Source organism: Sceloporus undulatus, chromosome 6 (genome assembly GCF_019175285.1).
Source record: "Sceloporus undulatus isolate JIND9_A2432 ecotype Alabama chromosome 6, SceUnd_v1.1, whole genome shotgun sequence".
Lineage (NCBI taxonomy): Eukaryota > Metazoa > Chordata > Lepidosauria > Squamata > Phrynosomatidae > Sceloporus > Sceloporus undulatus.
The window spans coordinates 7,499,387-7,516,951 of record NC_056527.1 but is presented as its reverse complement, the minus strand read 5'-3'; the positions used below and the strand labels follow the sequence as shown (position 1 = coordinate 7,516,951).

General features: G+C 44.9%; 1 protein-coding gene across 1 annotated transcript in view; it reads right to left on the bottom strand.

The window, feature by feature from the left end:
- LOC121935741 (cryptochrome DASH-like) overlaps positions 1-3,573 on the bottom strand; it is a 12,799-nt gene extending 9,226 nt beyond the window's left edge. Inside the window, exons 1-3 of the mRNA XM_042477571.1 lie at positions 3,407-3,573; positions 1,719-1,891; positions 510-603 (exon numbers count right to left, since the gene is read on the bottom strand). Coding sequence (XP_042333505.1) covers positions 510-603; positions 1,719-1,891; positions 3,407-3,490 — 351 coding nt within the window. The 5' untranslated portion in view covers positions 3,491-3,573. The remainder of the gene's footprint in view (positions 1-509; positions 604-1,718; positions 1,892-3,406) is intronic.
- Positions 3,574-17,565: the final 13,992 nt, after the last annotated feature.

Genomic DNA, 17,565 nt, shown 5'->3' with positions numbered 1-17,565 from the left:
GTACTACAGAAGTACCAAAACTTGGGGCAGATTTTTTTTGGGGGGGGGGACTGCAGCTCTCATAGTATACTGGATAGAAGACTCTGGGAGTTGTAATACAAAAAAAATTCTTCTGACCTCTGGGAACCACTACAGTGCATGCGGCCCATGCGTGTGCACCACTGAAAATAGAGCCCCCCCCCCTCCGTGGATATTCAAGGTCACAGAGTTAGGAGGGGTGACTGCATAACACCTGAAATTCTGGGGTACACTACATCTAAACATGGAGGTTCCATTTAGCTGCCTTGGTTAATAAAATCCCCTCACACTACAAATGGCACAAGCAACCTGACATCTTCCAGATGTTGCTGGACATGCAACTCCCATTAGCACTAGACAACACAGTTAATGGTAAAGGATGATGGGCATTATAGTCCACCATCACATTTTCCAAAGTGGACTGTACAACTAATATAGCTATTCTTTTGTCAATTTTCTAAAGCTTTAAACACATATGAACTTGCCATTACCTCTTCGTGAAAAGCCACTGAAGCCACAGAACCAAGCTGGACAATAAAATCACGGACCACATCTTCTGGCTTCCCTTTTCGTACCACCAAATTGCTAAAAACAGAAACGAATGGAAAAATTAATGCCAACTGTGAGCTAGTGATAGGAACATTGGGCTGGGACTTAAAAGATCTAGGACTGCATCTGCACTGCATTAATACTACAGTTTGGCACCAGTTTAACTGCCATGGCTCAAGGCTATAGAATTTTGGGATTTGTAGTTGTGTGAGATATGTAGCCTTCTCTGTCAGAGGACTCTGGTGCCACAACAGACTACAAATCACAGGATTAACAATACATCAATGCATCAGTTTTCTATTTTGCCTCAGTTCCAGTAACACTCGTGTCTTCAACTAGTTCACAGGGTTGTTGTAAAGATGAAGTAGGAAAGAAAAGGGCCATGGACCTGCCTTTAGTCAATGGGTGAAAAGGCAGGCAAGGGAGGCAAGGGAGGCTCTAAATGTAACTAATAAGTAAAAACTGAAAAGTTTATTATCATTAAGACAATATCTGTTTTATGCTGACTTCCTAGCCCTTAATTCCATCTTCAAAAGAACTACTGCATGTACAAATTCCACAATGATAATGATGTTGTTGACATGGGGAGGCTTGTGACTTAGGCAGGGTAATGACAAAAGCTACACAGAGGTATGTCTCCTTTCTTTCTTTCAGAAAAGAAGACAGAACTACTTCAAGCTAACAGTCGACAGCAAGACTATGGTCAGCCAGGTATAAAGAATAGAATTGCCAATGTCTTTACTATCGCCTTTTCTTGTGCTTTTAACAGCAGCTTGACTGGAAGGGTGTAAGAAGAAGGTGGCCTCTTATCTCCATCTCATTAAAAGCTTCACCAGCTGATTTCTGTAGATTAACCCTCTATTAAAAGCAGAGGAGCAAACCAGGATGGGTATGTTTCAGGACAATGGCAATCTTGCAAGAGAGGGTGCAAAACTTGATGGATTAAAGATAGCCAATTCTGGAAAGGTTTAAGCCTTCTTGTACCAAAAGAATTGAAGAAGCTTCAGAACCAAGAAAACAAGCTTCAGAACCAAGGCATGGAAGACTTGCTTCTCTGGACTACAGCTGGGACTCTGGTGGGATTCATTGTGTAAAGAAGTAACTTGACTCAAGCTGTTCTCAAATGTTCACATTTTTGAATTGGTACATACCTGCCCTTCTTCTTCAACGTCTCCCTGAGATCCTTCAAACTTTCCAGCAGAAACTTGAGGCGAAAGGGACCTGTTTTGGGGAATTTGTAGTGATGCGTTTGTGTATAGTGCCTGGGGTCAAAGCAGTAGAGAGGAATGACATGGTCTGCATTATTGTGAGCCCAGTGAAGGACCTGCGGGGACAGAAAAGAGCTGCCTCAGGACAGATCAAATAAGCAGGGACAATGTAGTGCTAGTGCCCAGATAAAACCACACAAGTACCCTTTTTCCTTACAGTCAGATGAGACATATTCAGCCACCAGAAACTACAATGTGCAAACAGAAAAACTTTTAAATACCCTGAAGGCATCCGATCTTGTCAGATATTGGATACTAAGGGCCTGAACAGAGAGACCAAAATAAAGCTGCTTTGGGTCACTTTGGAGGTATGCTGTTTAAATGATGCATGTGTCCTAAGAGGCTGGAAGCTGCGCCAAAGCCATGCTCCAGTCGTTTGGAGCGCAGCTTCTGGCCTGTTAGGATGCGTGTGTCATTTAAACAGCATACCTCCAAAGTGACCCAAAGCAGCTTTATTTTGGCCTCTCTGTTTGGGCCCTAAGTAAGGTCAGCCTTGTTAGTGCACTCAGCCTTCCTTATCCACCGATTCTTTATCAAGCATCTATGGCTTGAAACTATTCCAAGAAATACAAATTCCCAAAAGCAAACCTTGATATTGCCATTTTATATAAGGGACCACATTTTACTAGGCCACTGTATATAATGGGACTTGAGCATCCATGGATTTAGGTATCCACCATCTTAATACCAAATCCCAGAGGAAACCAAGAGGCTTAGACTTAGATGGGGTCCTGCCAGGGACAGAGGCTTAAGCAGAGGCTGGGTGGCCATCTGTCAAAGGGATGCTTTGATTGTGAGTTCCTGCATGGCAAAAGGGGGTTGGACTGGGGGGGCCTTTTGGGGTCTCTTCCAACTGGGGAGAGGAAGCTGGGAGGAAAGAGCTGCATGTGTCCGCAGTGACACCTGGGGCATCCCAAAACTGACAGCTGAGGAAGCCTCCTGATTGGCCAGTGGCTCAATTAAGGCCCCGCCCACCCTGTTTGGTAACATCTGGAGCTCAGCTTTGAATGCTGTCAGTCAAGTTACATAAAGGAGCTCCAAAGGGATGGAAAGGAGGCCCAGGAAGAAGGGAGGGGGCACTGGCTAATCACGTGTGACTTCGTTAATTAATTAGTACATTCATTAATACAGCAAGTTACATAAAGAGTGATACAAAGAGGCTCCAAAGGGATGGATGGAAAGGAGACCCAGGGAAAATAAAAAGGGAGCAAGGGAGGTCTCCACTGGCTAATCAAGTGTTAATTAATAAATCAACTTAGTTAATTAATTAATATACCAAGTTGCATAAAGTGTTACATAAAGAAGCTCCAAAGGGACAGAAAGGAGACACGGAGGGACACTAATGAAGTTTAATTTAACTGCCTATCTCTCTTAATTAATGAACCAATTAGTGTTTCATTGGTGGGACCCTCCTCACCTGATCTCTCAATTAACATTTACTTTATTGTATGCTGTCTTTCTCCCAAGAAGGCGGCTTGCATAAGAGACATTAAAATGATCATCACAGCATAGGATTAATTAATTAATTAATCATATATATATAATTATTTCAGGTAACGGTCTCTCGTTACCTCGTTATCGTGGAAGCGCAAGTCGTTCCTCAGGAGGCAGAGGGCCGCCGCCGTCCTGCTGCTCAGAGCCTTGGAGCCTTCCATTGCGGCGCCACAGAGGCCTCCTCCTGAGGAGGAGGACCAAGAGGTTCATTTTCTCTTATAGCTTTGCCATGCCACCGGCTGCCTCCTGTTGCACGCTGGGACTTGTAGTTCAGCCAGGCCTAAGGGCTCTCTGGCTGAGGAGTCTAAATGCCCCTCCTAAACTGCAAATCCCACAATGCAACAGGAGGCGGCCTGGAGAGAGCTCTTGTCGCCCCCTTGAGACTCACTGAAAGAATGCAGTCGCAGCGTGAACTTTCCTAGACTCCAGTCTACTCCCTCAGAGGCAGCAGAGACTAAATGCATCTGAGGAAGGAGACTGTATCTTCTATTATAAATAAATGTGTGTGTGTGTGTGTGTGTGTGTATATGTATACATATATGCATCTGAGGAAGCAGACTGTGTATTCTACTATGAATAAATGTATTTATATTATCTGATAGTCTTTCATGCGATTGCGGACAATTCCACTTCACTGACAGGATAATGACCAGATAAGCCCAACATCATCTGATAGTCCTTTGTGCAATCGCACAATAAAGGCGGGGAAAGGACATCCTTTTCCCTGTGTGATAATCTCCATTGTGCCATTGGAGGGTCTCATAAATGCATCTGAAGATGTCTGGGAACCAAAGGCAGTAGGGTTTGGGTTTGTATTTCTTTTTGGGGATGAAAGGGGAAGTCCATGGGGTGCCAGGGCCTCCCTGCAACCCTCAAAGGGCCACATGCCAGTTGTGGTCTGCACAGTCCCCACCCGTGAAATCAACTGGAATCAACCGTGTATTTTTTAATATAGCGTAACCCACCTTGAATCCCATTGCGGGAGAAAGGCGGGATATAAACCTTGGAAATCAATCAATCAATCAATAAAATTTGGGGGATATAAGGTTGAAGTGTGCCCAAATATCAGCAGGACTGGGAACATGGCATTTTTTTTTTATTCAGGGGACACCGTTCAAAGGACCTTTGCCAGTTTAGTGTTCAACTTCCATGCTATTGTTTCTATAATGAAAATGTGCCATGCCACCAGTGACTCACCACTTAGTCACACTTGGATTTTGATTCATTTGCTTTGGCCTCTGGGGCTGATGGTCACACAATGAGGTTTTATATTTAGTCTTGTCTGGAGCGGTACAACAATGTCTGTCGTCGTGGATACTTTCCCATCATTCACGTTTGCGGTTACCCTCCAGGGAAGACAGGAGTTTTGTCCGAAATTTGGGGGGAAACATATTGTAATAATTTTGGGGACTACAACTCCCTAATACTCCCAGCCAGCATCTGGGTTTATGCTGCAGGGATGGACATTGGTTCAGCATTATTAGCTCTCCAGGACTCATGTAACACAGTCTGATGGCTACTCATAAGACTGTTATAAAGCATCTGTATTGGTTCATCCTCCAGGTGGGTATTCCCAGTGATGTAAGTGGGATCAGAGCTCAAAAGGATGGAGCAACAGGACATTTTTATTTACAGAGACAGTGCCATCATTGGTGCACTACAATGTCCCTCTGAGCGTAGCTGCAGCTCTGACAGTGGCTGGAGGGGAAGTGAATTTTCCCTGTCAATAATACATAGTTATGAGCTAACCCTGTTGCAATGCAAAGTATTCTGGGGTGGTTTGGTTTGAAATGGGAAATTAAGATCCATTTGCTTTACAAAAGATCTGCTGGATTGTTGGCATGGACCAACACAGCTTCCTGAACTTTTCTCTCTTGCTGGGAGCAGGGCTGTAGGGGCTGTTACAATTAGTGTTGCCATATGTCCTGTGTTACTCAGGCATCCTGACTGCCAAACTCCACTTCCTCCTCACCATCTCACTGGCTCCATCAAGAGCTCTGCTAGAAGAAGGAATGAAGGCCATCCCAGTGGAGTCCTCAGAAAGAGAACACAATGGGTATATGTGTGTGAGTGTGGGAAGAGAGATTTATCTGGAGGGGAAAGGCAAACTAGCCGAGTTATAGAATCATAGAGTCAGAAGACACCCCAAGGGCCATCCAGTCCAACCCCTTACCATGCAGAAAGACTTAATCAATGCACGCCCAACAGTTGACTATCCAGCGTCTGTTTAAAATCCTCCAAAGATGGTGCCTCCACCACTCTCCGAGGCAGTATCATATTCCACTGTCAAACAGCTCTCACAATCAGGAAGTTCTTCCTAATGTTTAGGTAGAATCTCTTTTCCCTGTAGTTTGAACCCATTGCTTCATGTCTGAGTCTCCAGAGCAGCAGAAAATAAGCTTGATCCATCCTTTATATGACATCCCTTCAAATATTTGTGAGGTAGCCTCCAGCGAGTGGCATTGCCAGGGTTTGTGTCACCCAGTGCAGTAACTGTGAGCAAGCGTCCATTTCTTTACACACTGAAATGCGCCCCTCACTGTTTGGGGATCAGTGGCATCACCCCACTTAGGGTGTCACCCAGTGCAGTCCACACTCTATGCACCTCCTTTGTGACCCCTCTGCCTTCGGCCGCATAGGATTGATCAGAACAGGGTGCCTTAGCGGAGCAGGTTGAGACAGCTTCCAGAAGAGATGGGAAGGGGAAAAGGGAAAGCAAAATTATGATTTAAATGCATAGAAGGTTAGGAATATTTCTAGTTGCAATTATCACAGCTTCCATAGTAGGGGTATTTAAGGTGAAGTCATGATCGGAGCGATCAGTGGTTTCAGGCAGTCAGTTGGTAAATATGTTCTCTTCTTTTGCTTTTCAAAATATGGCAACCCAACTCACAATGAGCTCTTGTGCTTCACAATTTGCCACTGTGCTGCTGGGGTTTCTTAATCTTTCCTGACAAGAGTAGAATGTTTAAACGGAAAAAATGGGAAGAAGGCAGGGTTTTAGGAATGATATGCAATACATAAATTTTTAAAGACTGAACAGTGGTTTTCAAAATGGAAATAAACCAGTGTGTGTGTGTGTTTTCAAGTCGTCTGTCAACTTATGGTGACCTTATTAGGATTTTCTTAGTCAAAGAATACTCAGAGGTAGTTTTGCCTGTTTCTCCCACTGAAATATAGCCTAACAGCACCTGCTCTTCCATCTAAGTACTAACCAGGGCTGACCCTATTTAGCTTAATAATAATAATAATAAAATTTTTATTTGTACCCCGCCCTTCCAAACGATCAGGGCGGCTAACAAAATGCACCGAAGTGCAGACAATATACAAGATTAAAAACAACCATAATAAAACAACAATCCATAAAAACAATAAAAAGCCCCTTAGCCCGTCCTCACGGCCACGAGAGAGGAGGGAGGCCCACAGGATATTTAGTCGGGGAATGCCTGATTAAATAGGAAGGTTTTAAGACCCTTCCTAAATTGGGCCAGGGTGGAAGATGAGCGGAGCTCCGTGGGCAGCGTATTCCAAAGGGCTGGAGCAGCTGTGGAAAAAGATCTTCTGGCAGTGACAGCCAACCTAGCCCCAGGCACCTTCAGGAGTTGCTGCCCAGATGTTCTGAGGGTGCGAGGCGGAATGTACGGGGAGAGGCGGTCCTTCAGGAATCCTGGGCCCAAGCCATTTAGGGCTTTATAGGTAATAACCAACGCCTTATATTGAGCTCGGAAGCGGATGGGCAGCCAATGGAGATCTTTAAGCACAGGTGTTATGTGGCTGGTCCTGGGAGCACCAGTGACCAGCCGCGCTGCCATATTCTGCACCATTTGCAGCTTCCGAGTTTGGTATAAGGGTTGCCCCATGTAGAGTACATTACAGAAATCCAGTCTCGAAGTTACCAGAGCGTGTACAACAGTTTCAAGGTCCCTCTGGGCCAGGTATGGGCGCAGCTGGCGAATCAGCCGAAGCTGATAACAGGTACTCTTGACCGTCGCATTCACCTGAGCAGTCAGGTGAAGGGACGAGTCAAGAAGCACCCCCAGACTGCGCACGGAGTCCTTCACGGGGAGCGTGACCCCATTCAGGACAGGTGGAACCACCTCCATTCCTGGACCAGGGGAACCTATCACTAGTACCTCCGTTTTCTCTGGATTAAGTTTGAGTCGGTTTTCCCTCATCCAGCCCATTACTGACTCCAGACAGGCCACGAGAGGAGAGACGCCATCCCCAGTCACTGCATCAGTCGGAGACATAGAGAAAATGATTTGGGTGTCATCAGCGTACTGATAACCCCGCGCCCCATGTCTCCGGATGATCTCTCCCAGCGGTTTCATGTAAATGTTAAATAGCATGGGAGACAGAATGGCTCCTTGAGGGACCCCGGTTTTAAGGGCCCGCTCGCTGGAGCACACGTCTCCCAGCTGCACCATCTGGGACCTCCCAGAGAGGTAGGAGCGGAACCACTGGAGCGCAGTGCCCCCGATTCCCACCTCAGCCAGGCGCCCCAGAAGGATACCATGGTCTATGGTATCAAAAGCCGCTGAGATGTCCAAGAGCACCAACAGGGACACGCTTCCCCTGTCAATGCCCAGACGGAGATCATCGACCAAGGCGACCATGGCCGTCTCAACCCCATGACCCGCCCGGAAGCCAGTTTGAAATGGGTCCAGATAATCCGTTTCATCCAAGACCGCCTGAAGCTGGATCGCAACCGCCCTCTCGATCACCTTTCCCAAAAATGGTAGCAGCGAAACAGGCCGATAATTATTATGAACCAGGGGGTCAAGGGAGGGCTTTTTTAGGATCGGTCTTACTATGGCCAATTTAAGATCCGATGGAAATCGCCCATCCCTGAAAGATGTATTAATTATCCGGCGTAACAAAAGTGTTACCGCCGGTCCCCCCTGGGCTGCTAACCACGAGGGACAGGGATCAAGAGAGCAGGTTGTCTTCCGAACACTTCCGAGGATCTTGTCCACATCCTCGGTACTCACCGACTCAAACTGATCCAGTATAACACAGTCCACGGAGGCTCTGGACGCTTCTACCCTAGGTTCTGCCATAATGTCGGCGTTCAGACCTTCGCTTATACGAGAAGTTTTATCCACGAAAAAGTCGTTAAACAAGTCACAGCAGGCCTTAGAAGGTTCAAGGATCTGGTTCAGGGCGGGAGGGAGCTGAGTTAGCTCCCTGACCACCCTGAACAACTCTGCCGGACGCGACTCCGCGGACGCAATACGAGCACCATAGAACGAGTTCTTTGTTGCTCGTATTGCCTCTCCGTAGTCCTTTAACAGTCGGTCTAGGAGAGTCTTGTCGTTTGAGCAAAGGTGTTTCCGCCAACGGTACTCTAGCCGTCGCAGGACCCGCTTCCTCGCCCGGAGATCTTCCGTATACCAGGGCTTACGTTTGGAAGCGGGCCTGAGAGGGCGCTTGGGAGCGATTCTGTGTATAGCCCCAGAGAGACCGGTATTCCAGATACCGGTGAGGGCATCAACAGAGTCGCCGTCATTTCCAACCGTGAGCCCCTCTAAGGCTTCTTGGAACCTCTCAGGTTCCATCAGCCTACGAGGGTGGACCATTCTAACCGGTCCGCCACCCCCGGGGGGGATCTGGGTAGAGGCCTTGATTTTCACCTCTACCAGGAAATGATCCGTCCATGACAAGGGGGAAATATTAGCTATTTCCACCCACGGATTATCCGCCTCCGAACAGAAGACCAAATCGAGAGTATTACCCGCACAATGCGTAGGACCCTGTATCAGCTGGGACAGGCCCATGGCCGTCATGGTCTCCATGAATTCCCGAGCCGCACCAGATGGAACAGAGCAGGCCGTGAGGGAGATGTTGAAGTCACCCAGGACAAGAAGCCTGGGCGTCTCCAACATCAGCTCAGCAACCAGCTGTGTCAGCTCGTTAAGGGAGTCCGCTAATGCACGGGGTGGCCGATACACTAACAGAATCCCCAGACTGTCCCTAGCCTTTAGGGTCAGGTAAATACACTCGATATAGGTGGTCTGCCGGAGGTGGTTCCTGGTGAGGGACACGGTGTTCCTATGTACCAAGGCCACACACCCCCCCCGCCCACCTAACCTGCGCTGGTCCTTCACCGAGTACCCGGCAGGCAGGGCCTGAGCCCACACAGCATCCCCTTCAGGCCCCAGCCAGGTCTCGGTAATGCAAGCCAGGTCACACTTAGAGTCCTCCAGGAGATCCTGGAGGATGTGGGTCTTGTTATTAATAGACCTGGCATTGCACAGGAGCAGCGACAGGGTTTGTGGCACGGTTGGAGTGACCCTCAGGTCCTTCAGGTTGGGAGGGGGACAGGAAGGCGAGATAGATATGATGCATCTATCCCGTCTTCCCCTGGAACGAAAGTCCCTTCTCCCACCGCCATACCTCCCCCTGCCCCACACAACCTCCATTGGGGCTCCGCCCACCAAGGTGTTATCCCCGGCCCAGGCATCCCCCGCATCCCTATCCTTCCCCCACCCTCCTATGGCTGTTAATGGAGCAGAGGTTAGCCACTGTAGGCATCCCCTGCTCCTAAGGCTATTCTAGCCTCCTATACCCGTTGAGACTGCGCAGCTGCGCAGGAGTGCATCGTCGGAGTTCCCCAGTCCGCGGGCGGCACTCCCGGGGCGGTGCGCAGATGCCCAACGAGGCACAGTCCCAGCAGCGGCGGCGGCGTCGGTGGTCCCTTGGGCGAGGAGGCAGAGGGGGGCGTGTCCGGGAGGGCCGGTTTCCCGGCTTTTGTACCCGCTGCTCTCACCAGCGGGCTCCTCCCAAACTTTCCCCCAGCAGTCTTAAAGGGCCCCTCTCGCACCTGGCCGCCAATCGCCAAAGCCAGGCCGAGCCCAGAGTCTCAAGCGGGGTCCCCCGCCGCGGAGTTCCCCAGTCCACGGGCGGCACTCCCGGGGTATATAGCTTAGTATATATCTTTTTACTAGCATATGACATTCAAGCATATCCTACAAAAGATAACAAAACACAACCACTTTCCTCAGCCTGGTATAGTCCAGGGATGTTGCATTACAAATTCCATCATCCCCATGCTGGATTGGGGTTGTAGTCCGGTGCATCTGGAGGGCACCAGATTGGAAGAACCTGCCCTATAATATTCCTGAAGTGTCAGAAACCAGAGTAATATCATTTCTAGATAAATGTAATGCATCTGGTTCAATGACATATTCTAAAGACAAGGACACAATTATAATTGTAATATATATTCACAAGACAGCCAGTGTAGTATAATAGTTTGAGTGCTGGACTAGGACTTTGGGAGATCAAGTTTCAAATTGCTGCTCAGCCTTGGAAACCCACAGCGAGACTTTGAGCAAATCCCACTCTCTCAGCCTCAGAGGAAGGCAATGGCAAACCCCCCTCAGAAAAGATCTTGCCAAGAAAACCCTGTGCTAGGTTTGCCTTAGGGTTGCCTTTAGATGGAAATTACACTTGTCCCTCCACATTTGCGGCTTTGATTTTTGCAGATTTGATTATTCATGGATTTTATTAATATGTTCTCTATAGGAATATCTAGGTCCTCCAGCACAACTCTAGGGTCAACTTTAACCAAAAGACGCACTGAAGGACCTAGAGATTCCTAGAGAGAACATTGCACTAGGCCTTTGTAGTTCCTCTAGCATGATTCTGTGGTCAGCGCCTGGCAGATGTTCACCATAGAATTGCACTGGAGGGCCCAGAGGACCCTAGAGAGGTGTTCTCTCAGGTAAAAATAGTGTTTTTGTTATTTGCGGCTATTCCACATTCACGGGGGTCCTGTACCCCTAACCACAGCAATTGTGGGGGGATGAGTGTACTTGAAGAGGCAGACAACAACAATATTATATTCATAGTTTTTGTGAGGTTTTGGGGCTATGTGGCCATGTTCTAGAAGAGTTTATTCCTAAAAGCTCACAAAAAACTATGGATGCTGGCCACAAAAGCCTTTGACGTCACAATATTATATTCACATTGTGACTTTATATTTCTGATGCCAGATAACGAGAGAGAATTCTCTCTTTAAACTTCTCCTGCATTTTCTATGGATTTATACTTTCAAAATGCCACTAAGTGAGTTTATGCAATCACATTTTACAAAATTACTCACGTTTCCTCTATCCCTGTTGATTTATGTGGCTTCCTATTTGCAATGGAGCTATTTTTAAGCTTTCTACTATATTCCTATTGTTCACTGAGAAGATAACCATCTGATCTAGACAAGTGGCTTGTTCCCTCACTTCTCAGATCTGACGTTGTCCAAAAGCGATTTAAGTGAGACTTTGCCATCCAGCCAGATACTGTATGGGCAAAACAATATATGTGTGTGCTTTAGCATTATTCTTTTATCAGTAACAGCTATACTTGTAACATTTTTGTCCGCAGCACATGAGATGTCTTGCTGCTCACTGGCCTACATACATGCTCAGGTCGGCATAGCTACAACTACGACTCCCACTGGCCATGCTGGGAGATGTAGTACAAAAGAGACATTACTCAAACACTTGAGGCACTTGTAGATGTCATGGATAAGCCAGCTGTCATGTAAGTAGTTGCTGTGGAGACTGTTGTACCTGTGGTCTAGATGTGGGGGGCTTGTGGGGATCGAATTATTCACTACTTTCATTCTTGAAGAAAACAAAAAGTGTAGCAAAAAGTGTGAAAAAGTCTTCGAAAACTGTGACATTTCAAAGGTCCAAAGCGCACTGCAAAAACAATCCAGTTTGAGACTGCTTTAACTGTCCTGTCTCAGTGCTAGGGAATCCTGGGAATAGTAGCTTATTGTGGCACCAGAGCTCTCTGACAGAGAAGGCTAAACGTCTCACAAAATGACAGTTCCCAGAATTCCCTAGTATTGAGCCAAGGCAGGTAAAGTGGTCTCAGACTGGATTATTTTGGGGCCTTTATATACTATACTATTTGCAGTCTGGAACTTGGATTGTTAAGTTTAACTTTGTTTAAAATTTTATATTGGTAATTTTTATATTTTACGATTTTAAGTGTACAATTTTAATTGTTGTGTTTAAGTATGTTAGCCGCCTTGGGTCCCACTTTTGGAGAAAGGTGGGATAATAATAATAACAACAATAATAATAACAACAACTTATTTTGCACACAATTCACAGTTGTTGTTTTTGGCAGAAAGCAGCATTTGTTCATAAATGGTTATTTTCTAGCTGTCTGGGGGATTCTGGGCAGTGTAGCCCAACACATAGCTTTCCCAAGCTGCCATTAAGCTTGACCCATGGCAATGAATATCTTAGCTGGAAAAATGCACGACTAGCCTTGTTAGAATAAAGTATTCAAGGTAAATAAATCATTTTGTCAAAAGATAACAGCCGATAGATGGCGCTGATGGGATACATATACAGTAGTACTTTAATTTCTGGGTTTTAGGGGATTGCTCTTTTGACAGCAACTTGATGTGCATCATTCTTTTGTGGCAAATGCTTTTATTTGCAATTATTCTACTTCTATCCATCAGGAATCATTCCATGATGTATTCCAGACCATTGCAATTCCTCCAACAGCACTCTGAGAATCTTTAAAATGAGAATCTTAACTCTAAAAAACATACGCACATTTCTCATGCTGGAAGTGGAAGGATTCAAAATACGTATGTGATCTGGCAAAAACTAGTGTGTTGTCTAATGCAGCGGTTTCCAACCTGTGCTCCATGGAGCCCTTAGGGCTCCGCAAGTCAAAAAGGTTGGGAACCCCTGGTCTAATGGAATCTAAATAGCTAGAGGAAGTAGACTGAAGTCTACAAAAGCTCATGCTGCCAATTTCTTTCTTTCAGTTAGTCTCAAAGGTGCTGCAAGACCTCTCTTCAACTTTCATACAGTTGAGGAAGAGTATGAGGCAGTTACCCACAACTTTATGGAAAACCTAGAGTCCCATTAAAAGAGTGAAGGGTTGTTCTAGGAACGCCAAAAGGTATGGGCAGATACTTCCTACACTTCCTGCTCTATGCAAGTGTTGGAGAATGAAGTATCAGATTTCTTTGTTTTCAAGTTAAAATAGATCTGGGCCATGTTACACAACTAACATAATATTACATAATACAGAACGAGCTTCTCTTATCCAGAACAATCTGGATGAGAAGTATTTTGGATTTCAGATTCCCCCCCCCACCCAGATTATTTGCATATATAATAAGATTCTTTGGAGATGGGACCCAAGACTAAACATGAAATTGATTTATGTTTCATATACACCTTATACACATGACCTGAGGGTAATCTTATACACAATATTTTGATAAATTTGTGCACTAAACAATGTTGCTGTACACTGAACCATCAGAAAGCAAAGGTGTCACTGTCTCAGCCACCCAGGTGGGCAATTTGGGATTTTGGAGGATTTCAGATTTCTGGATAAGGCATACTCAACCAATAGCAACATGTCAATAACATGATATGTTGTTCTACAAAAAAAAAACCCTAATGTTTTTAGTGTGTTGTTCTGTTACTCTTGAAAAATAATATTGTTACACTCATGAAAATAATGGCTAATAACAATGATACAAACTTTTAATGCTCCAAACTCTGGTTCAACACACATGGCCAATGTGAAGCTGAAGACTCTGATGATGCCAGCCACAGATGCTAGCGAAACGTCAGGAAAAAACTATTCAAGAACATGGCCGCATAGCCTGAAAACCCACAAAAAAACTACACATGGCCAATATCACTATTGAAACTGTTGGTGGAGGCCATAAGTTTACAAAAGAATGACCTTGGGCAAGTCACACTCTCTCAGCCTCAGAGGAAGGCAAAGGCAAACCCTCCTGGAACAAATCTCACTAAGAAAACCCTGTGATAGGCTTGCCGTAAGTTGGAAACAACTTGAAAGCACATAACAACAACCCACCTTTTCAACTGCTGTAAAAAAATATCCCAGTTTCTTTCTCCTCCTCCCTCTTTCCTCCTTTGTTCACAGCTTACTTCAGTTAGTGCAAACTGAATTCAGAGTGCAAAAGTCACTTACACTTAATTAATTGAGCAAGGGGAAGTTGGAGAGAAGGGAACACAGAATTTTTCTTTTCCCACTAGACTGAAGTGAAAGCAAACTGCTACTGCATTTCCTAGCTTGAGTGTTTTTCCTCATTAACAACTTTCTCCTTCTTGACTACACTCTGATGTTACTTGGCTATGTCTGGTTTTGATCTATTAAATTTTGGAAACTATGCTTGCCATGTCAGTTCTTCTGTAAAAGTTACATTCCAGACATCTCCATCATCATCATCATCATCATCATCATCATCATCATCATCATCATCATCACTACCATCATCATCATCATTATTGCATTTTGCACTAATGGTACTGTAGCTTCCCGAATAGCCATACTAGCTGGGGGATTCTAGGAGCTGTAGTACAAAACAGGGCAAACTTCTCCAAGCCTGCATTTGACTGGTTTACAACTGGCATCCCTTTTGCTTTAAACTTATCTTCCTGTAGGAAACTTGCAGTTTTTCCTTTGCAAATAGGATGGCAAATTGGGGGAGGGGAGGAGGAGGGATGGAATCGCTGGACGGAAAATATCACAGAAACAATCCCAAGCTGACGGGGCGCTTACGCAGAGTTTGGTTTATAAATGGGCTTGCGTGGAAAGTGGCCGCACTGTTCAGCAGCCAGCCAGCACAAATCTCTTATCTCCAAAGCCATATGTTCTTACTTCCTCGTCGGTGGGTAAAATAAGACCCACTGTGGTTTGGAAGCTGGGGAACAAAAATAAATCCAAAAATAAAAATAAATGGCCAGCAAACTGTGCTAGGAACACTGATTTTATTTGGGAATAAAGACACAAGAGTTTATTTCTGATTAAACTAATAATAATGATAATGATAATAATAGGAAAAGAGAGAAGATAGCAACTAGATGGGAGGCAGTTGTTGCAAAACCTCCAAAAAGTACATAACTCAGAAAGACATTTAATATCAAGACAACTTTATAGAAAAGCCAGAAATAATGTTTAAAGCAATCAGTTTCCATTAGTCCTTATGGAGTGAAACCTTAATTTGTTATCACTGCTCATATTAATAATTCAAACATGACTCTTTCCTTTTGTGGGGGTGATAACAGAATGAATAAAGCTAAACATCTCTAGAAGTGTCTCAAATGCACTTAAAAAGTAACTTAAAAAGTAAAGTTCAGTAACTAGAACGTTTTACTTTTTATACCAATGAAGTAACATCAGTCACACTTGTCATCTTAGTTTCAAAGCATAATAACCTTGTTTCGCTGGCATTACTAAGAAAAACAACAGGTTAAGTACTTGTTATTCCTTACTGCAAAACTCTTGAAAATATAATTATAGCAATACAGGTGTACCTCACTTAATGATATCAATCTGTTTCTGGACAATACTTGGTTAACATAAAATTTAGTACCAGAGTCAAACATAAAAAGGGGACAGGTGCAACTTCCTGCATTATTAAAAAAAAAGCTCAACATGTTTCAGTAATTGTTAAATTAACATTAACTGTATGTACATGTGAAATGAAACAATCCAGTCATAAGTAGGGGGAAAACATTTTCAGCTTTCTAGAGCATTCCCTCCCAAAATGTGTCCAATGAGGCCTTTTTCTGTCTTCTGCTTGTCTTATGATGTTCATCTTGGCAGCCAAACTTTCAGATGTAAGCTTTTAAAAAAAACATGTTGGGCATAGCTGCAAGAACAGGTTAATCTATTCTCTCTTTTCTTTCTGCTTTGCTTTTTATGTATGTAAGGGACAATGGAGGCAGCTGCTGTTTACTTTTCCTGTTGTAGGCAGGCAGGCACACAAAGCTACCATAGTATTGGCTGGAGTCGAATCCCCATTTTTCCTCAGTTCAAGCTTTATTGCATTGCTTACTGCAGACACAATGCTGCAATCCAACATCAAAAGTCTGCATTTCTCCAGCACTGTTCACAATCCTCCCAGTGCCAACTCCGCTAAAGAACTTCCAGTTAGACAGAGGAGAAAGAGGAGGAAAAGGGAGACTAGGAGGAATATTGGGTAAGTACCAGCGACAATGGATGGCAAACCTGTGGCCCTTGAGAAGTTTATTGGATTCCAACTCCCAGCCAGCATGGCCAATGGGCATGGATGAAGGGATATGGGTAGAGTTGCAACACTGGAAGAGCTGCAAGTTCACCATACTGGCACAAACACTCCTGAACCCAGTTTTCTAGATTGGTTCCCAATTTAATTATACTTGCTGAGTTGATTTACCAAAATTAACAGGGTCTGGGGCAGCAGCCCTGATCAATAACTCGTATAAAGGACATTGATTTCAATGGCACTGTTCCAAGAACAACAAAATCTGAAAGCAACCTTCAGTGCCTCTTCCTGTCTCCATCCAGACTGCAGCCAAACTGTTCTTTTGTTGTCTTTTACACAGACATGTTGATTACCTCTCTTTTTTCCTTTCTGTGAGCAGAGTAGTGGAAGACTTGATGTCTTTTCAGATTAGTTTTGTTGTTCTAAAAATTCTGATAATGATTCCTTAAGTAAAAGCAGTTTGCTAGCTATTTAGTCCCAGGGCTGTATATCACCTATGCTTATTTTGTCCAATACCCAGTGTCACAAAATAAGTCATCATCATTTCCCCCCATTCTGTAGATGGAAAGACTGAGGCTGAGAGAGAAGAAACTACCCTAGGGTCACTTAGTGAAGTATATCTGTGTTCAAACTTTTCTTGTCTATCCTGTGTCAGTAAAAACTGAAACATATACACAATCCTCCAGCTTGAGGTAAAGGACAAGATGACGTACCTCCTTCACCATTCCACATCCAGAAGCTAACTAGGCCTCCAGTGGAACCTGGTGCTGGGATTGCTTCATTTAACACACCAGAGAGCAGGAGGGTCATTTAAGGGATGAAGACAGACTGTGCAGCACATCCAGCTATTGGTGTGTGCCTTTCAAGTTGTTTCTGACTTATGGCTACCCTAAGATTTGCTCAGAGGAATTTGCCTTTGTTTTTCTCTGCAGCTGAGAGAGAGTGACCTGCCCAAGATCATCCATGGCTGAGCTGGGGTTCCAACTCTGGTCTCCAGAGTCATGATGTTCAGCATGCAAAGGGGTCTTGTGGCTCCTTTGAGACTAACTGAAAGACAGAAGCATGAGCTTTCATAGACTTGAGCCTACTTCCTCAGATGCGTGAAAAGTCCAATACTCAAACCACGATATTCTGCAATATGTGGCCACACTCTTTAAGGACACAACAGGCAGCAGCATCCCCTTCAGAAAG